Genomic DNA, 21,715 nt, shown 5'->3' on the forward strand with positions numbered 1-21,715 from the left:
TGAGGCTGAAAGTGAAGGCTTTACCAGAGTACCTGATGAAGGCAAAGGGGAAGTGCTCTTGAATCCAACTGCTCAACTTCACCTCGTATAAGTGAAAACAGAGACTGCAGAACAAGCTTCGGAGCCTCTGGCTGCTCATTAGCATTGACTTCAGCAGCTTCTTCAACACCAACAGCATGTGTGACTGCACTTAGTATTTTTTCTTGCATTAAAGGTGCAATATCTCCTGAAAACAGTCCTTTAAGAAGTAAAGAAAATGCCTACGTTAGGATCAATTCCCATGATGGTGTAACACATTAAAACGATTACATATAGTTTGATGCCCTGGCTTGCCCAAACTAAAAGAGACCTGAACAGGAAGGTAAATGTGTTAATCACATGGAACTGCTAAAGAAGTTGAGCCTTTCTGATTAAACTCTGATAACATCAGAAATACTTCTAGATGCTAGGAGAGTAGCAGGAATTCAGACGCCAGACCTAATGGCTAGTGAAATGTTTTTCCTAATAAAAAGAAGTAACACAAACTTCTCAAAAATCACTAATAAATAAATACTTAACTAACAGTTACTGAAATACACCAAATCTTAAACATTGTTATAAACTATAACCTCACCCTTCACTGAAATCTGTGTCAGTTTAAATTTTCATGTTCAAATTTAACAGACTATCTGCCTATGTGCGTACCTTTAGCTAGTTTGCCTTGGAAAGGATCTTCTTCAGAAATACCATGTGTATGACCATGACTGAAGCCGCCCTCCCTGCAGAGTGTGCCCAGAGTCCATCATGTGTATATACCACGACTCAAGCCGTCCTCCCTGTAGAGTGTGCCCAGAGTCCATTGTGTGTATACACCACGACTGAAGCCGTCCTCCCCGCAGAGCGTGCCCAGAGTCCATTGTGTGTATACACCACGACTGAAGCCGTCCTCCCCGCAGAGCGTGCCCAGAGTCCATTGTGTGTATACACCACGACTGAAGCCGCCCTCCCCGCAGAGCGTGCCCAGAGCCCATCCTACTCTAATAAAATCCATATCTTTCCCTATAACATGAGCTTGAAGTCAAGTTACTTTCCTCTGAACCTGATATTCGGCCTCGTATTATGCTAGGTTGCAGGACAGTAATTGGTATAAGATGTCATCTTCTACTTCAGATCAACTCTGGCAGTACGGGGGTTATTCCAGTGACATCCAGCATGGTGTCTTCAACACTACAATTCCACGTGCTGTGCTTCTTTAAAAAATCACCTACAGTGATTACTTGGATTTTAGAGAATTCTCTTCTAGATACTTTATGTCGCTATACATTTTGGCCATTAGAAGTACAAGGCCCAGTGATGGCCTGCCATTTTTTAGGGTATTTCTAAAAACATAGGTGATTCTTCTGCTTTCTAATTTTCTAACCACCATAGCAGCAAGACTAAAAGGGTGCCAATGTGGGTAAAGGAGTTTTCCACGGAGAACTACAAAGAAACTAAGAGAATTAGTGTTTTCTTTCCCTTTTCTCCAGCCACACTACTATGCCCAAGACATTTAATCTCATACAGACTGTGATAAGGTCAGCTTCCCAAATTCTATTCTTTTGTTGATGACATTATTCCCCTATAGTTATCAGGGTATTACTCCAGGCTTCTTTGTAAAAAACAGATGAGATATTGTAATGCTTGTTAGTAAAAGGGAGCTAAATAAAACCCTTGAGGACTATTGCCAAAGAAGGATGAACTTTCAAAGGTAAGGAAAAAGGACAGAATTGATGACTCCCTTTCCTAAAGGAGATCAAAAAAGGGTCCTGGATAATGAAAATGGTAACCTGCATTGTGATTATCTCAGTTATTTAGTTAGCATCAGTTTGTAATGGTCAAGTTTCCTGCTTGATCCATTTGATCACTTACTTTAATATTCAATGTTACCGATATGTACAGTTTATTAAAAAGAAATATATTGGTAAATAAAATGATGTAACCAGAGAAACTTTAACAGAAGGGGGACTATTATTCATGAAACATAACAGCAGAAGTTCCAAAAGCCCACAGAAGTCTAAGGATTCCAAGAGCAGCAGGGGACTAACGGGCAATTAGAAAGAATATCGTCCTTTAATCACCAAGTGTAGGTAGGGGAAGGAAAATATGATCTAGGCTCAGATGGGTCACACTAAATCATTGAAGACATTAGCAAAACTTACAAGACTCATACTACAAAAGGATTATCTGTCAGGCCTTAAACAACATGAGCTTCAGAGATAACTGTTACTAGACAAAACCATCTTACCTCGAGATGACATTCCTTGCTGGGACACAGTAATATAAAATCAGAGAGCATTGGAAAAGGAGCAAGAGACTAGCTCTTTTCTGCTATTATTTTTCCAAGAGACCTTGGATTAGACATTTTACTCACTGACCTATGTAGTTTCCTTATCTAAAACAAAGAGATTGCATAGAGAAGTTCTCAGGTCCATCCCTCCTAGTTCTGACCATCAAAAGCATTCAGAATCTCCAGAGATGTTGCTATATGAGAAATGCAGACCATTACTGTGAAGAAGCTTGAGCACCTATTTACGACAATGGAAGGTAAGGTTACCCACCTAATACAAGTATCCTCTAATTCCTTTCTCGATATATTTTTAAAACCACTGTTCCTCCCTTGCCTAGACTGTAGACTATATAAATAGTGGCGTGTTTGCTTTTCAGGCAAGAAAACTGAACGTCCTTGCAAGGAGCATGCTGCAATACTCCCTACCAACGAGTAGGTTCTTGTTTCTAGTTCTGCCAAGCTTTTAGAATTCCATCGTGACTCAAATAATCACACGAATTGTTATACATGTTATGAAATGACCAAGGATATACTTTACTTTAGGTACATACAAAATAGGAAAGTAACATTTAGCCATATTCTGGTTACTAGCAATTTTAAGCCACTTAAATTATGGTGTTTTTAGTTTCACAACATTAATGGGGTAAAGAACTCATATTAGAAAACTGTTGCCCAGAGTTGGAAGAAGGACATGGATATTAAGGCAGCCCTAAGTTCCCAGCTTGCTCCACCTACTTATTAGCTGTACTTTTGGCAAGTTAATCTCTTTGATCCTCTATTTTTTCCTCTGTAACATGGGGCTATTGCATCTACCTTATAATAGCATTGTGAGGATTAAATGAGACAGTGCATGCAAAAAGCAGGAGCGCTCCTAAGTCTCAGCCTGAAAAACAGCTTTATTGTCACTTAAATGAAAAAGGTCACAAGATGGGTAAAGCAGTTCTGAGACAAGTCCAATTTGAGGACAAAGATTCAGAGGAAAGGGTAGTTAAAGCGAATAAAGTTTACATTACTCATGTCACAGTGAATAATTGAGTTATAAGAACTAGGTTGGAGTATTAAGTTGCTTAGGTTATTATTCACCAATACTGTAGGTTTGAACATCATTGAGCTTGTATATATTTTTTCACACTTTATCATACAATATGTGGTCTTTTCAGATTGACCCTCCCACCTCAGCCTCCCGAGTAGCTGGAACCTCAGGCACACACCACCAAGCCCGGATGATTTTTAAATTTTCTGGGGGGCAAGGGCCGTGTCTTGTTATGTTGCCCAGGCTTGTCTTCAACTTCTGGCCTCAATTGGTCCTCCCATCTTGGCCTCTCAAAATGCTGGGATTACAGGCGCCAGCCACCATGTCTGACCTAAAATTCCTTCTAATACACAAAAAGTTTTCAAGATATATTTACAGTTAAGGAGAAGAACCAAATGAAAACATAACGCCTCCATGTAATTCCCTACAAAATCTCACTCAATATAAATGAAGCTTTCTGTTGCCACATACGAATCCATACGGCTAACAAGAACAAAAAATTCTATTTATTGTCATCTGTGGAAGCCAAGTGACTTATAGTTAAAACTACCCATTAAATAACTTGATGATGCTATTTTATAAATATTTAAAGACAGTAACAGGCACATTTATAAGACCTAATTTAAGGCCTGTCGACTTCACTAAGCTCTAACATGGAGATGACAGTTTACGTGTACCTACTGAGGTTTTCAGAGGTGGGGTTTCTTTTTTTTTGAGACAGAGTTTCTGCTCTTGTTGCCCAGTCTGGAGTGCAATGGCACGATCTCAGCTCACCGCAACCTCCACCTCCCGGGTTCAAGCTGTTCTCCTGCCTAGCCTCCCGAGTAGCTGTGAAGAGGTTTTATTTGTTTTTAAAAATTAGTTATAATAACCATGGGCCAAAGACTGGGGAAATTACCTTGAGAAATTTTATTCAATTGATCACACCACCCAAATTCTGTGTCAGTTCTAACATGTAACTGCTCCACTTAGCTTAGAATCTATCTCTGATGGTGGTCAAGAGGCATTTTGTGAAACAATACAGTAGTATCCTTTAATGACTTTTACCTTAAAACACTAGGAATGCACCCTGACATTCATGTTCCTTTTAATAATCTAGCACTGATCTGCCATCTGTGAACATAACTAAGGGATATAACCATTTCTCTGCATTACAGGGAAAATGATGTGACTGGATGCTGAAGGGCAAAATCTCACAGCTGGTACTCTAGTTAGTAAGCAATTAAGAGAATAAAAAATTATTGCAGTCAGCTGGGCATGGTGGCTCACACCTGCAATCCCAGCACTTCGGGAGGTCGAGGTGGGCGGATCACGAGGTCAGGAGTTCGAGACCAGTGTGACCAACATGGTGAAATCCCGTCTCTACTAAAAATACAAAAATTAGCTGGGCGTGGTGGCGCATGCCTGTAATCCCAGCTACTAAGAAGGCTGAGGCAGGAGAATTGCTAGAATCCAGGAAGTGGAGGTTGCAGAGAAAGAGAGAGAGACTCCCGTCTCTACTAAAAATACAAAATTAGCCTGTCACGGTGGCCCATGCCTGTAATCCCAGCTACTTGGGAGGCTGAGGCAGGAGAATAGCTTGAACCCGGGAGGTGGAGATTGCGGTGAGCCGAGCTCGTGCCACTGCACTCCAGACTGGGCAACAAGAGCAGAAACTCTGTCTCAAAAAAAAAAAAAAAGAAACCCCACCTCTGAAAACCTCAGTAGGTACACGTAAACTGTCATCTCCATGTTAGAGCTTAGTGAAGTCGACAGGCCTTAAATTAGGTCTTATTCAATTTGACTGAAAAAATTATTGCAGTCAAAACGGGGACTGGAAAGATGTCACACAGAAAACACCAAGGCCTAGGTAAAGAGTGGCAATTATTATATTTATGATGATACAGATTAAGCATCCCTTATCTGTAAATCTGAAATCCGACATGCTCCAAAACCTAAAACTTCTTTAGTGCTGACAAGATGTCATGTGGAGAAAATTCTATACCTAACTTCACATGAGAGGTTACAGTCAAGGCTTGATTTCATGCATAAAATTATTTTAAAATATTGCATAAAACTACCTTTAGTCTCTATATACAGGGTGGGTATATGAAACATAAATAAAGTTGTGTTTAGACTTGGGTCATATCCTCAAAATATCTCATTATATACATGCAAATATTCCATAATCCAAAGAAAAATTCTGCAATCTGAAACACTTCCAATCTCAAGCATTTTGGATAAGGGATATTCAACCTGCGGTGTTACTGATGACATAAACTAAGCTGACGGGCATTTTTGAGGATAGGGAAGGGTTATTTAAAGGCCTCATACCTGCCAGGTATGGTGGCTCATGTCTGTAAGCCCAGCACTTTGGGAGGCCGAGGTGGGTGGATCACCTGAGGTCAGGAGTTCAAGACCAGCCTGCTTAATGTGGCGAAACCCTGTCTCTACTAAAAATACAAAAAATTAGCTGGGTGTGGTGGTGTGCACCTGTAATCCCAGCTACTTGGGAGGCTGAGGCAGAAGAATCGCTTGAACCCGGGAGGCGGAGGTTGCAATGAGTCAAGATCGCGCCACTGCACTCTCGCCTGGGCAACAAGGGCAAAACTCTGTCTCAAATAAATAAATAAATAAATAAATAAATAAAATACATTCACGACGTTGTTCAATCATCACCACTGTCCATTTCCAAAACTTTTCATCATCCCCAAGAGAAAGTCAGTGCCCATAAAATACTAATTCTTCATTCCCCTTCACTCCAGCTCTGGAAACCTCTATTCTACCTCCTGTCTCTATGAATTTGCCTAGTCTACGTACCTTATGTAAGTAAAATCATAAAATATTTGTCCTTTTGTGTCTGGTTTCTTTCACTTAGCACAGTGTCTTCCAGGTTTATCTGTGCTGTGGCATCCATCCATCCATATGTAGCATGTATCAGATTAGCATTCCTTCTAAAATCTGAAATTTATTAATATGTACATACTACATCTTGTTTATCCATTCATCGGTTGACGAACACCTGGATTGTTTCTACCTTTTTTGCTACTGTGAATAACGCTGCTATGAACCTTAGTGTACAAGTATCTGCTTGGGTCCTTGCTCTCTATTCTTTTGGGTACATACCTAGAAGTTAATGGCTGGATTAAATGGTAATTCTATGTTTAACTGTTTTCCTACAGCTCTATTATTTTAACTCTATCTCAACCACTGTCTTGAGACTTTAATATCTGTGCTGTTTTTTTCCATCTCTAAAACAGAGATAATATTACTTCCCAAAGATTAACTGGTTCAAGTTTCTAAATCAATGACATCCTTATCTAAAATATGCTTTTGTATAAAAATATGAAATAACAGTACTCTTTCAGAGCAGTCTGATCTAATTCCATCCCTCTGGACATAGTTCTTGCTACTGGAAGCCCTAAAATGAAAAGGGCTTGAGTGTCATAAGTAAAACGGCAGAACAGGCAGTTTCAAACTCTGAGGCCTTCACAGAAATATTAAATAAAAAAAACCCAACAACAACATCCAGAACTGTAAGAAGTAACTTTCTTAGAACTCTGGAAAACAAAGGTATACCTGAACAAGACAGTGACCACCGAATCAAGAGAAAGGCAACGTCAAAAGAGTAGCAAAGCTTTGGGTGTTTTTACTTGCCCTTACCTCACCCCTTTCCCCAGCTCAACAGCAGCCCTCATTCCCAGTGTGGAACTCCCGTACTTGCTTTTGAAGGGAGCAGAGTAGATCTTACTTGCAAATCACTATGTTTGCTCTAATCTGCCTGGGGCTACCTAAAGACTGAAACAAGGCACTCACCTCTCTGTTGCAAAACTCAGAACACATTCAGAGCACAAAAGCAGCAGGTGTTGCTGGAAAATACTGTCAGGTGATCAAAAACCCACAGCCAAGGTGGGGGCAAAAAAATTATGGTTGAGACATAAACTAGACAATCTAAAGCCAGGGACAAAAGTCAGGAAGATTGCTTCCTTGGGAAATCAGGGCATTCAAAAATGTTTGTGTATACTGTAGAATTCAGAAAGCTACACGCGACAGCTCAGGACATGACACGTGCTTAGAAAGAGCCAGAGAAGACCCATAAACTTCGTGCGAGCAGAAGTGAGGGCTGGGGCAGAGTTATAAACGACCTGGCGAGGTGTTAAAGGAGTACCCGAGCACAGAGCCGATCTGAGAGACTGGAAAAGAAACACAAGCTAAGGCTTCAGCAATCAAGAACTGCCAACCCTGAGCAAAGGGGAGACCCTGATTTCCAGAGTTACCACATTATAATACATCAATGTCCAGTTTAGCAATACATGGACAGAAAACATTCCGGAAGAAGCACAGACATTGAATTTCCTGGGCAAAGGATTTAAATTAACTGTCTTAAAAGAAACCATAGATGAAGAACTAAAGGAAATCAGGAAGACAATGTAGGAAAAAATGAGAATATTAATAAAGAAACAGAAAATAAAAAAAAAGAATGGGGAGGTTTTTTTTTTTTTTTTTTTTTTTGAGATGGAATCTCACTCTGTCACCCAGGCTGGAGTGCAGTCGCACGATCTCAGCTCACTGCAACCTCCACCTCCCGGGTTCAAGCAATTCTTTGCCTCAGCCTCCCAAGTAGCTGGGATTATGGGTGCTTGCTACCACGCCTGCCTAATTTTTTGTATTTTTAGTAGAGACGGGGTTTTACCACCTTGACCAGGCCAGTCTTGAACTCCTGACCTCATGATCCACCCGCCTCGGCCTCCCAAAGTGCTGGGCTTACAGGCCTGAGCCACTGCACCCGGCTGGGAGTTATTGTTTAACGGCACAGAGATTCTGTTTGGGGAGATAAAAGTTTTAGAAATAGATACAAATGATGGTTGTATAACATTATGAATGTAATTAATGCCACTGAACTATAGAGTGAAATGGTTAAAATGGCAAATTTATGTACAGAAAAAAATGCCTTCAGTTCTGTGATTTCACGTTATAAGTCTTTGAGTCATTGTACAACCGAATTCCTCAAACCGCCTTACCCATTAATGCTGATGCATATCTTGGGCATAATTTTGGAAGGCAGATCAGAAATAAATTTTTTTTTTTGAGATGGAGTCTCGCTCTGTTGCCCAGGCTGGAGTGCAGTGGCCGGATCTCAGCTCACTGCAAGCTCCGCCTCCCGGGTTTACGCCATTCTCCTGCCTCAGCCTCCTGAGTAGCTGGGACTACAGGCACCCGCCACCTCGCCCGGCTAGTTTTTTGTATTTTTTAGTAGAGACGGGGTTTCACGGTGTTAGCCAGGATGGTCTCGATCTCCTGACCTCGTGATCCACCCGTCTCGGCCTCCCAAAGTGCTGGGATTACAGGCTTGAGCCACCGCGTCCGGCCCAGAAATAAATTTTAACACACGGTTGATGTAGTTCCTGTGCGAGAATCTCTCTGCCCCACTCCCTTTTTCTGACACGTTTCATCCTCTAAGGTTAGGATCAATGCCATGAAAATGGAAAGGAGAGTGAAGGACAATGCTCACCTTTTTTTTGGCAGGGCGGGGGACAGAGTTTCGTTTTTGTTGCCCAGGCTGGAGTGCAATGGCATGATCTCGGCTCACTGCAGCCTCTGCCTCCCAGGTTCAAGTGATTCTCCTGCTTCAGCCTACCAAGTAGCTGGGATTACAGGTGCCCGCCACCATGCCCATATAATTTTTTGTAGTTTTAGTAGAGACGGGGTTTCGCCATGTTGGTCAGGCTGGTCTCAAACCCCCGGCCTCAGGTGATCCACCTGCCTCGGCCTCCCAAAGTGCTGGCATTAAAGGCGCCACTATTCCCGGCCAGTGCTCACCTTTTAAATACTTCCACTCACTGGCTAACCATACCGAAGCAGCAAACAGGAAACATCCCTTCCTTTTTCTCAACACCAGACACAGGTATTATGACTGCAATAAATCTGGAATTAGTCAACTTCCTTCTGACCTGACCTCGGGCCAAAAGAATGTATTATGTACTTATGACATAATTACCACGTGCTCCATGTGCCACGTTCCCTCCCACGCCCCTGGGCTGCATCCTCTGCCTTCAGAGGGAGTGAGGCAGGACTTCGGTTAAGAGCTTAGGCTGGAGTCCAGCCGCCCTGTTAACCTAAAGTAAGCGACGACCTGACTCACTCAACCTGTCTTCTCGTAAACTAATGGCAAAGGATTAAATAAGGTGACACACAAAGTACAGCCAGAATTTACCAGGCACACAACGTGGCAGCACTATTCTCGCACCTCAGTGTTGGGTAGGTGGTTTCAATGTCAATACAGGGATGGGAAGACAGGAACAGCCACTGGACTTGACTTCAGGTGGCAGTCTTAAAATGAACTTCAAGAAACTCCAGTGGAATTTGACAAATGCATGCCAACAAGAGGCTGTTAAGGCCCAAGGCTCCCCATCCCTTAGTGCTTAGGTTGTAATAGCAGGGAAAACCCATGGGCTCTGTCTATCACAGCATTTACAGTGATGCCACCACTTCCTAGAGCTTGCTTCAGGCTTTCTAATCAAGGCACAATTAGTACACATAAATATTTCTGGGATTTAGAATCTAAATTATGTAGAACATGTCAATTAGCACCAATGTTTGGATTCTCTATTTTTCCTCTCAGAACTTTGATTAGACATTTTATGTTTTTATGAAAAACGAAAAATATGTAAGACATTAGCCCAAGCATGCAATTTGTTATGCTAATTCTTAAACCTCTTCTTATCTTAAAAAATGTTAAAGACAGAGTCTCTGTTGCCCAAGTTACAGCAGAGTGGCAGGATCATACAAACTCCAACTCCTTGGGTCTAGTGATGATGCTGCTACCTCAGCCTCTTGAGTAACTGGGACCTCCACCATGCCCAGCTAATAAAAAAAAAAAAAATTCTTTTTCTGTAGAGACAGGTTCTCCATGTTGTCCAGGCTGGGTTTTATTTGTTTTGTTTTGTTCTGTTCTGTTTGTTGTTGTTTTCTTTTCTGAGACAGAGTCTTGCTCTGTTGCCAGGCTGGAGTGCAGTGGCGCAATCTCAGCTCACTGCAACCTCCGCCTCCCCGGTTCAGGGGATTCTCCTGCCTCAGCCTCCTGGGTAGCTGGGATTACAGGCGCCCGCCACCACACCCAGCTAAGTTTTGTATTTTTAGTAGAGACGGGGTTTCACCATCTTGGCCAGGATGGTCTCAATCTCTTGACCTCATGATCCCCCTCCTCTGCCTCCCAAAGTGCTGGGATTATGAGCTTTGAAAGATTCTCCCCGGGGCCTGAAAGCGTGGGGGGATGAATAACTCCTCCCTTCTCAGGCCCAGGCCCAAGGTACAAGGCCACTTGCACCAGCAGCGTGCGACAGTGAGACAGCAGAAGCAGGAGGAGGGCTGGCCAGAAGACACCTACCCCTGAGGATGGAGAGAGAGGCCATCCGGGTACCACATAGCAGTTACATCACACAGGGACACTTCCTGTTTACAGGAGACTGTAAAACCCCTGGCCCGTCCTCCCGTAGGGCTGACGCCATTTTAGGCCTCAGCCCGCCTGCACCCAGGGGCTCATTAAAACAGCGTGTTGCTCCACATGGCCTTGTGTTGTCTGTTGGCGCCCTCCCGGGGTTAACTCCCCTGAAAATCAGAAAATCACCCGTGGTACATCCATCCCTCTATATAAAAACTACAAGCAGACGTATCCCTTCCCAAGCCAGGAAAAAACCTGTCTGTAGGTGTAGGAAAGCACATCTGGCTCACCACGAATGTGTCCAATCGCTGGGTGTGCGGGGGAGCTCGTACGAGTGAACAGTGGCTGTGGCACGGCACAGACATCCCCCTTAATTACTAGTATTTCAAAACCCCAGCCTCACTTTCACTCCTCAGGAACGCCCGCAGTCCTGGACACCTACCAACCCAGTAAGAGGGAGGGCGAGAACATCCCACAAGTGGACTGAGAAAACCCACCGCGCCCTAGGCGAAACCCCTGTCACCAAACCCTAACAGTCAACACCTCCACAGCTGAGTGGTGGCCAAGGTTACCCCCCGGAGCCTGGTCTCCTTCTAACTTAAGCTACCTCAATTGCGTCTCGTCGACAAAGGCCTGGAACTGTACAAACACTACTAACCCTTCGGCCGCACACCCCCGCCTAAGTGCACTATGCGACAATACCACGAACACCAGCCTACGATGGACTGCCCCTGATGGATTCTGTGGCTATGTGGAACCCAGGCTTACTCATGGCTACTTTATCACTGGCAAGGTACTTGCTGCCTAGCCACAATTAAACCCGGATTCCTTTTACTTCCAAAGCAGGCGGGCAACACCCTCAGAGTCCCTGTGTATGATAACCAGAGAAAAACAGTCCTTAAAGGTAGGAGGAAGCCAAAGATGGCAAGAGGACGAGTGGCCTCCGCAACGGATCATCGAATATTACAGTCCTGCCACCTGGGCGGAGGATGGTTCACAGGGTCATCCCATATACATGCTAAATAGAATAATCAGACCACAGGCTGCTCTAGAGACCATCACCAACCAAACCGCCTCAGCCCTGGAAATGCTCACGCAACAACAAAACCAAATGCACGCGGCAATTTATCAACACAGGCTGGCACTAGACACTTACTAGCAGAAGAGGGTGGGGTCTGTGGTAAGTTTAATATCTCCAATTGCTGTCTTAACATAGACGATAACGGAAAAGTGGTTCTAGAAATCGCCTCAAACACCGGAAAAGTAGCCCATGGACCAGTCCCAACCTGGAAGGGATGGGACCCGGAAAACCTTCTAGGGGGTGGTTCTCTAATTTAGGAGGATGTAAAACGCTGGTAGGGACGGACATCTTCACTGGGGTCCTCCTGTTTCTCCCCTGTGTTATCCCAGTGATAAAGCCATTAAAGCTCTTGTCGAAACCACAGTAAACCACCAGACGATCCAGACGATGCTCCTGCTACAACGGCACGGTGGATGCCAACTTGTCTCTCAAGAATCCCCAAAATTAAGTTTTCTCTTTTGTTTCTGAGGTGCCCACGCCACCCCCTATGTTATGCCTAAAGTAGTTATTGAGAAAGTCGTCCCTCTTCCCTCTTCTATAGAAGACAGACAGGAATGAACGATTCTCCGCGGGGCCTGAAAGCTTGGGGGGATGAGTAACTCCTCCCTTCTCAGGCCCCGTCCCGAGGCGCAAGGCCACTTCCGCCAGCAGCGTGCCTCAGTGAGACAGCGGAAGCAGGAAGAGGGCTGGCCGGAAGACACCTATCCCAGAGGATGGAGAGAGGCCATCCGGGTACCACGTAGCAGTTACATCAGACAGGGACACTTCCTGTTTACAGGAGACCGTAAAACTCCGGCCCCATCCTCACGTGGGGCTGAGGCCCCATTTTAGGCCTCAGCCCGTCTGCACCCACGTGCTCATTAAAACAGCGTGTTGCTCCACACGGCCTTGGGCCGTCTTCTAGTGCGCTCCGGGGTTCCAGCCCATGTTAGAGCCTTGCAGGCATGAGCCACCGCACCCGGCCCAGGCTGTTCTTTAACTCATGGACTCAAGCCACTCTTTATTTTGGCCTCCCAAAATGCTGGTGTGAGTCACCATGCCTAGCCAAATCCTCAAAACTACTTATCCAGGTCCACAAACAACTCAAGCACCATATTTGGATTTTTCAAATCCGATTAAATACATTGTTTATCCATTGGAAGTACACTGACTTTTGCTAACATCAAAATGGTTAAATTTTACCGTATTTTCCCTGTTCATTCCAAGCACACTGAATTCATCAACTATCAAATAGAAAATATTCCTTGGTTCTCTATAATAAAAAAATTCTCAAAATTTACATGACCCTATAAGAGAGCACATGATTTTCTTACTAGAAGTATATGATTTTCCTGTATGCCTGAAAATACACATATTTTGTTTCTCTAACAAACATAAAGGCACGTATTTAAATTCAAAACAAAAATAATGGTCCGGGCGCGGTGGCTCACACCTGTAATCCCAGCACTTTGGAAGGCCGAGGCGGGCGGATCACGAGGTCAGGAGTCCGAGACCAACCTGGCCAATATGGTAAAACCCCGTCTCTACTAAAAATACAAAAAATTAGCCAGGCATGGTGGTGTATGCCCGTAATCCCAGCTACTCAGGAGGCTGAGGCAAGAGAATCACTTGAACCCAGGAGGCGGAGGTTGCAGTGAGCGGAGATCGTGTCATTGCACTCCAGTCTGGGCAACAGAGCAAGAGTCCATCTCAAAATAATAATAATAATAATAATAATAATAATAAATATATGTTTGTGGGAGAAGGGGGAAAGTCTAATAGCCAAAGCAAACCAAACAGTGAAATTTTCCTTAAAAGCCCCCTCCTTTAATATTCTGTAATTCTCTAAAAGCTACTGACATCAGAGATTCTCTTTGCAATTAATGAAATCATGTAAGAACGTAAGCATTAGAAGCCCAGGGGTTAACTCTGAACTTTCAACAGGTCAAAAGAAAGGCACAGAGAAACACATTTAATGGCATTTTATTATAGTTTATAGAAAATTGTTACATCAATTTCCATTACACTAGTAATTTTTAAATTTTGTGGAGACAAATAACTATACCATTTCTGCATATCACCAAACCAACTACCACCAAGCCTTGCCTTTATTTTTTATTTTTTATTTTTTTTTGAGATGGAGTCTTGCTTCTTGGCCCAGGCTGGAGTGCAATGGCGTGATCTCAGCTCACTGCAACCTCTGCCTCCCAGGTTCAAGCAATTCTCCTGCCTCAGCCTCTCCAGTAGCCGGGCGGGGTGGCTCACGCCTATAATGGTACAGGCACGCGCCACCATCCTCAGCTAATTTTTGTGTTTTCAGTAGACATGGGGTTTCACCACGTTTCCAGGCTGGTCTTGAACTCCTAACCTCAAGTGATCCACCTGCCTAGGCCTCCCAAAGTGCTGGGATTACAGTGTGAGCCACCGCGCCCGGCCTTTTTTTCTTTTAACAGCTTTACTGAGATATAATTCTCATAATACATAATTCAGGGGCTTTACTTTAACATGTTGTGTTGCACGACCATCACCATGTTACATTTTGGAACGTTTATTACCCGAACGAGAAATCTCCCATTCTTCAGCTGTCACCCCGCCCCCTACCGCCTCCCTAGCTCTATGCAGCCAACTAATCTACTTCCTGTCCGTGTAGATTTGACGGTTCTGGACATTTCACATGTACAGCTTCTTTCACGTAGCACCTTTTCAACATTCATCTGTGTTATAGCATGTATTAGGATTTCATTCATTTTCATTGCCAAATAGTGCTCTATTGCATGCATATAACCTCTGCCTGCTTTTCACTTGTGTGACATTTTCAAATGTTCACTTGTGTGCCTTTTACAAATTAAGAGGCAGGTGCATACAACTTCGTTTAAAAAACAAGTCAACAAAAAATCTCTTAATCAATTGTAGTTCTGACCCTATCAGTGATGCCTAGAAACTATTATTTTAAACAAATGAAGATAAAACAGTCACTCTTTGTAGGGATCGTGATCCACTAAAACAAAAGGAGTAAATAGAAAAACAAAAGGTGACTATTTAAAAAACTATTAAACATTGGGAAGTTTGACTTTCACAGTAAAGAACTGAGAAGCCAAGAGTCAGTAAACTCCCACCTAAGGTTACGTTTCCATTAAGCTTCCACTAATCTGAGTCCTATAAAATCAATTTTAAAAACCATATTTTAAAATATAGCCTATAAAATATTCTTATATCTAAAAACTTTTACAAAGTCTTCATTTGTCTAGGTTAATATGTATGTCACTGCATAAATACATGCATCTGGAGGTAAATTTCTTAATTTTAATTTCTTAATTTTTCTGCACATAAAATATCACATTACTTAAAAAATACCTAACTCATTACTGAGACTTAGAGAATGCTGTTTTTTTGGACAGAATTTGAAAGGTCTGATTGATTGTAATTCTCTTCTTTTTCACCTTTTCTCTGCAGAGATGTTGCATTTTAACAGCATGACTAAAATGATTTAAAAAAATAGACAAAAAGAAAACTATCTAACTGGGCTGTCTGTACCATCATATATCCTGGGTTCCACCCGCAATCTCAGGAAAGGTGTTCAGAGGAAAAAAGGAACTGTGAATAGAATTGCCATTACATATTCTCACGGGGCTCTTGCCACAATCTGAGGCATCGACTTTCTCCTGGCAGACTGCAGCAGACCTCCTTTAAGATGGGCCCCTGTGATCCCTGCCTCTTGGTATTCGTGCCCTTATACAACCCCCTACTGTAAGCACAAGTTGGACCCAGTAACCTGCTTTTAATGAAAGGAATATGCAGAAGTGATGGAATATCACTTCCAAAATTAGGTCATTAAAAAGGTATGACTCCCAGGTTGAGTGCTCTCTCTCTTTCTGACTGCTAGCCCTGGAGGAAGCCAGCTGTCATGGTGTAAGGCAGCCCTGTGGAGTAGGCCACATGGCAGGGGTCTGAGGCCTGCCAAGAACCATGTGACCTTGGAAGCAGATTATCCAACCTCTATCAAACCTTGAGATGACTATAGCCCTGGCCAACCCTTGACTGCAACCTCATAAGAGATTTAAGTGAGAAGCGCCAAGCTAAGCCACACAGATTCTGACCTACAAAAACCATGAGATGATACATGTTTGCTGCTTTCAGCTGCTGAGTTTTGTTATGCTGCAAGAGAAAGCTAATATGCAGACCATGCATAATTCTTTGATTTTCTGCTTTTTTAGTATATTCTGTTGTTCCCTTCTCTGACGTTTGTACTTTCCCAACACTCCTGGAAACGGTGCAGTCTATCGGAAAGAGCTACATAACAGCTGGGAATGCATTTCTATCCTTCTAACCATCAGTTTAGGGTCCTCTTATAAGTAGGTGGTATGTTACTCCCAACTCTCAACCCTTAACTAGGCTTTCCACTAAAGGGTTTTCTCTCATTAGCATTCAGAATACCCAAGAGGTAATACTTCAAAACCCATCTCCTACCATCTTCCAAACTGCTCTCTCCATTCCATTCCACACACAGTGAACATGCGTCAGTTCTAGAAGCAAGCAGACTATACACCCTTGCAATAATTGTATTAAATTTATTATTTTATTTTGTTTTTGAGATGGAGTTTCGCTCTTGCTCAGGCTGGAGTGCAATGGCATGATCTCGGCTCACTGCAACCTCCGTCTCCCAGGTTGAAGTGATTCTCCCGCCTCAGCCTCCTGAGTAGCTGGGATTACAGGCATGCGCCACCACGCCCGGCTAATTTTGTATTTTTAGTAGAGACGGGGTTTCTCTATGTTGGTCAGGCTGGTCTCGAACTCCTGACCTCAGGTGATTTACCCACCTCAGCCTCCCAAAATGCTAGGATTCCAGGCGTGAGCCACTGTGCCAGGTCGTTAATTTAATACCTGCCTTCCCACTGGACTCCACCAGGGGTCTGGGAGGGGAAGCGCAGATCTGCTTTGTCCTTACTGTATTCCTAATGCTTGGCAAATATTTCCACAATAGAAAAAATCAGTAACAGTTGGTGGCTCATTATCATTTTTACCCCACCAACAGAACCTCATTGTTTTGTATGTTTTTTAATTTTTTGAGACAGAGTCTCATTCTGTCACAGGGTGGAGTGTAGTGGCGTGATCACGGCTCACTATGGCCTTGACCTCCCAGGCTCAAGTGATTCTCCTGCCTCAGTCTCCTGAGTAGCTGGGACTACAGATGTATGCCACCATGCCGGCTAATTTTTTTATTTTTTGTAAAGACCAGGTCCCACTGTGTTGCCCAGGCTGGTCTTGAACTCCTTGACTCAAGCAGTCCTCCTGCCTCGGCCTCCCAAAGTGCTGGGATTACAGGTGTGAGCCACCGTGGCTGGTGTCTCATTGTTTAGTGGGAGAAGTAGGACTCAGCTGAAAACACAGAGTCCTGCACACACACACACACACACACACACACACACACACATTCTAGCTTATTAGGAGCCTGAGATTCACATCCTAATTCGAATTCTCTCTCCTGCAAAAATGAACAACGTATTTTCTCAGTTAAACCTTTAACTTCCTCATCCATAGAATCTAAGAGGTTAGAGGAGGTCACTTTTGAGGCCCTCTCTAGCAGCTCTCCCAAGTCTGCATCTCTAGCCAACATCACGGGCCTGACTCTAGGCCAGAAGCTTGTTTAACATATCTATTTAGACGTCGAGGAGACCCCAGACACCTGATCCAAAAGCACAACACTGTCTTCTACTCTCTTCTCTCCAAACTTGCTCTTTCTCTCCCTGTATTCCTATGCTCAATAAATCAATAAATGGCATCATCAAGCATCCTGGTGCTTAAACCAGATAACTGGGAATTAGATTATCCTGGACTCTTTTTTTCATATCTAATTAATGATCCAGTCCTGTTAATTCCACCTCCTTAGTAACTCTGAATTCACTGACTTCTCTCCAGCTGTACAGCTACTCATTAGAGATCACCAGCATCTCTTGCAGAGATTATTGTAAAAGCCCCTTAACTGTGTATTGTTTCTAATCTCGCACTGCTCCAACCAATTCTCCACACTGCAGACCGAGGAATCTTCTAAAAAATGCAATTCATAGCATGTCATTCCCTTATTCAAACCTGTTGTTAAGGCCCAAACTGGTAATGTTAAAAACCATTTATAAGCTGGACTTTGCTAATCTTCTAAGCCTCCATCTCTTTATCGCTCTACTCTCTTTTTTTTTTTTTTTTTTGAGACGGAGTCTTGCTCTGTCACCCAGGCTGGAGTGCAGTGGCCGGATCTCAGCTCACTGCAGGCTCCGCCTCCGGGTTTATGCCATTCTCCTGCCTCAGCCTCCCGAGTAGCTGGGACTACAGGCGCCGCCACCTCGCCCGGCTAGTTTTTTTTTTTTTTTTAATATTTTTTAGTAGAGACGGGGTTTCACCATATTAGCCAGGATGGTCTCAATCTCCTGACCTCGTGATCCGCCCGTCTCGGCCTCCCAAAGTGCTGGGATTACAGGCTTCAGCCACCGCGCCCGGCTTATCGCTCTACTCTCTACTCTTTCCCCTTGATCCACTCTTTCCTTTTATTCTGCTCAAGCAGGAATATTGGCAGGTGCTGAAACGTAGGATACTCTCTTCTTGTCTTGTGAGCTCTAGTCCACGGTGCGCCTGCCATCTCTGACGTCCTTCCTCTCCTCTTCGTCCCCATTGCTTTTACTTCACTAGCACCTATTTGTCCTAACTCAGCTTAGATACCAACTCCTCCTGACAACCTTCTCTAACTCTCCAGGACAGGTTACCTCCACGACCATGTGCTTACTTATGACTCCCATCTTGCTAGACTGCGCATGTTAGTTACGTGGCTCCCTCACTTGAGCACACAAAACTGAAGGGGAGGTGCACCTGCAGTTTTATAGTGCCCAGCATATAATGCTCAATAAATATCTGCTGACTAAGTAATCCTATACGGGTCTACAAAGCAATGTCAGAAGAATTATTCTGTTATGTAATGTTATCATCCAGTCTATATTAATTAAAATCTTTTTGTGGTAGGCAGAATAACAGCTCCCAAAGACGTCCCTGTCCCCATACCCAGAACTTATAAATATATTCCCCGCTTTGACCTCCCAAAGGTCAAAGGTGTGAGCCACTGTGCCCAGCCTAGCTCATCTGGAAAAGGGGAGATTATCCTGCAATATCTGGGAGGACCCGGTGTAATCACAAGGGACCTTAAACGTGGAAGAGAGAGGCTGAAGCGTCACCTGGTCAAAGTGATGCAATGTGAGGACTTGGGCTCACTTCAAAGCCACTGCTGGCCTTGAAGACGGAGGAAGGGTAACAGAAGCTGGGGAATGTGGGAAGCCTCTAGAATCCGGAAAAGGCAAGGAAACAGACTCTCCCAGGGAACGTCCGGAGAGGGACACGCAGTCCTGCTAACAACTTCATGTGAGCCCAGTAAGAACCATGTCAGATTCTTGATCTACAGAACTGTAAGATAATACATTTGTGTCGTGTGTGTTTAAAGCCACTAAATTTGTGGTAACTTGGTCCGGTAGCAATAGAAAACGAATACACTTTTAATATTGGGCCTTTTTTTTTTTTTTCCTAAGACAGTTTTGGCTAGCGACCTTGAAGTCTCTCCCGATTGTGAAATTATTTGACTCCGTATAAATCAGGAACTCTTTATTCTATTCTTACTCGCTGAGCTTCAGAAAAGACAGGACCTGCCTTCATCGATCAGTCCCTTAATGAAGGGAGAGTAAAATGAGAGGCTGTTTCTGCATGTCACTGTCCAAAGAAACGTTAATTTAAAAGAGGTGGAACATCTACTGGGAGCAGAAATAAGGTGAACCAGGACTCCTGAATTCTGAAAGTATGGTGTGTAGTCTGTAAGGGAGTTAAACTGTCCATTTATCTACCTACTGAGTAGAATGGGTTACAATCACAAAACATCAACCCTAGCCCCTACGGTTCCTCTTACAGGGGCTTAGTCAGGCACTTACATTTTAAAAATTTGAATGCACTTAGGTAGGGCATGATGTAGACTCCTGTTCACCACAGTCCCCACCAATCCCAGGGATCTCAGCTCTGGCCAGTACAGATATTACCCAACTGACTCCATAAAGCTGACTTACAGGCCAGTTATCAATGTTCTACTATAGCTGAAGTCAATACATAAAAATGCAAATAGGCCTTTGGGGATTCCTATTTTATGGCATTACTAGTTATTACTTTAGATATCAGTTAACATCCCAAAAAGCCTGTTGCATCTGACATTAAACCAGTATGGAACTGAAAATATATTTTTAGGAATGTACATTAGGGGAGTGGGGCAGGGATAGGTACGCCTGAAGAGACAGTATTAAAAAGCTCCTAGGAAATAAAAAAAGTACTGACAAAAGAGGCAAATGGACTTAAAGTCAAATCAAATTAATTTCTTAATTTTGGTTAATGGTGCTCCCACTCATGCCACTCAGAAATCATCTTGTGTGGCTGGTGTAGTGGCTCATGCCTCTAATCCTAGCACTTCAGGAGGCCACAGCTGGTGGGTGGCTTGAGCCTAGGAATTCAGGACCAGCCTGGGCAACATGGCGAAAGCCCGTCTCTACAAAAAAAAAAAAAAAAAACAACAACAACAACAACAAAAAACAGAAAAGAAAAGAAAAAAAAAAAGATTAGTTGAGCGTAGTGGCATGCGCTTGTAGTCTCAGCTACCGGGGAGGCTGAGGTGGGAGAATCACCTGAGCCTGGGAACTCGAGGATGTTTTTTGTTTTGTTTTGTTTTTTTTTTTGAGACGGAGTCTCGCTCTGTCGCCCAGGCTGGAGTGCAGTGGCCGGATCTCAGCTCACTGCAAGCTCCGCCTACCGGGTTCACGTCATTCTCCGGCCTCAGCCTCCAAGTAGCTGGGACTACAGGCGCCCGCCACCGCGCCCGGCTAATTTTTTGTATCTTTTAGTAGAGACGGGGTTTCACCGTGTCAGCCAGGATGGTCTCGATCTCCTGACCTCGTGATCCACCCGTCTCGGCCTCCCAAAGTGCTGGGATTACAGGCTTGAGCCACCGCGCCCGGCCTCGAGGATGTTTTTGAGCCATGATTACGCCACTGTACTCCAGCCTAGGTAACAGAATAAAACCCTGTCTTAAATAAATAAGTAAATAAATATCATCTTGTGACACACATAAACACAACTGCCACCATTTAGAAGAACCTATTTTATGCTGGGTGCTTTATAAAGAGGTTTACATACAGAGCGGTTCATTCTAAGGACAATCCTGCAAGATATGTAGGATCAGCCTTCCTTACAGATGAGAAAAAGAGGTTCAGGGAAATGAGTTCCTTTTCTAAGATCATACAGGTAAAAACAGGCAGAACCAAGACTCAAGTAACCAAGATTCAAATCCAAAGTCTTTGTTCTCACTACACCAGCCTGACTGCAGGCTTTCTAAGGCTCTAAGATCCTTCCTAAGGTTCTAGCCTCCCTGTCATCCTTCAGCTGGCCACACTGTGAAGGCCTCCCGAGAAACAAGTCAGGGCACTGACAGTGTCAGGTCAACTGAGAAAGGTCTTCCCTTCCCAGTTTCCATGTGCTGCCTATTTCTGGCTTCCCGCCATTTGCTGAACTGTTTTGTCAAATGCTTCGATACTGTGGTGACTGGTACTGAGTAAACATCTAACGTTGTTATGACAACCATAAAACACATAATCTAAACTTGTCTCATGCAAATATATAACATTTACGGGACAGTGGTTGCCAGGGGTTGGGGAAGGGAAGAATGAGGAGTGACTGCTAATGGGTACATCATTTCTTCCTGGAGGATCAAATGTTCTGGAATTAGATTGTACAACTTTGTGAATATATTAAAACCACTAAATTTACCCTTTAAAAAGGTGAAGTTTATGGTATATGAATTACAATTTTTTTAAAACTACATGGAGACAACCA

At 43.6% G+C, this 21,715-nt stretch overlaps 1 protein-coding gene across 7 annotated transcripts in view; it reads right to left on the reverse strand.

Moving 5' to 3' along the window:
* Positions 1 to 21,715, reverse strand: part of LOC105474707 (consortin, connexin sorting protein) — a 114,879-nt gene that overhangs the window by 50,093 nt on the left and 43,071 nt on the right. For 5 of the 7 annotated variants that reach the window (XR_982927.3, XM_011729528.3, XM_011729529.3 and 2 more), the window contains one exon: positions 33 to 238. The exons of 1 other annotated variant lie outside the window; for it this stretch is intronic. Coding sequence is in view for 5 of the 6 variants with exons in the window: in XM_011729528.3 (XP_011727830.2) it covers positions 33 to 238 (206 nt within the window). In the remaining variant the exon portion in view is untranslated. The remainder of the gene's footprint in view (positions 1 to 32; positions 239 to 21,715) is intronic. One more of the 7 variants, XM_071073338.1, reaches the window with a different exon arrangement.

The sequence above is a fragment of the Macaca nemestrina genome, chromosome 1, assembly GCF_043159975.1.
Source record: "Macaca nemestrina isolate mMacNem1 chromosome 1, mMacNem.hap1, whole genome shotgun sequence".
Taxonomy (NCBI): Eukaryota; Metazoa; Chordata; class Mammalia; order Primates; family Cercopithecidae; genus Macaca; species Macaca nemestrina.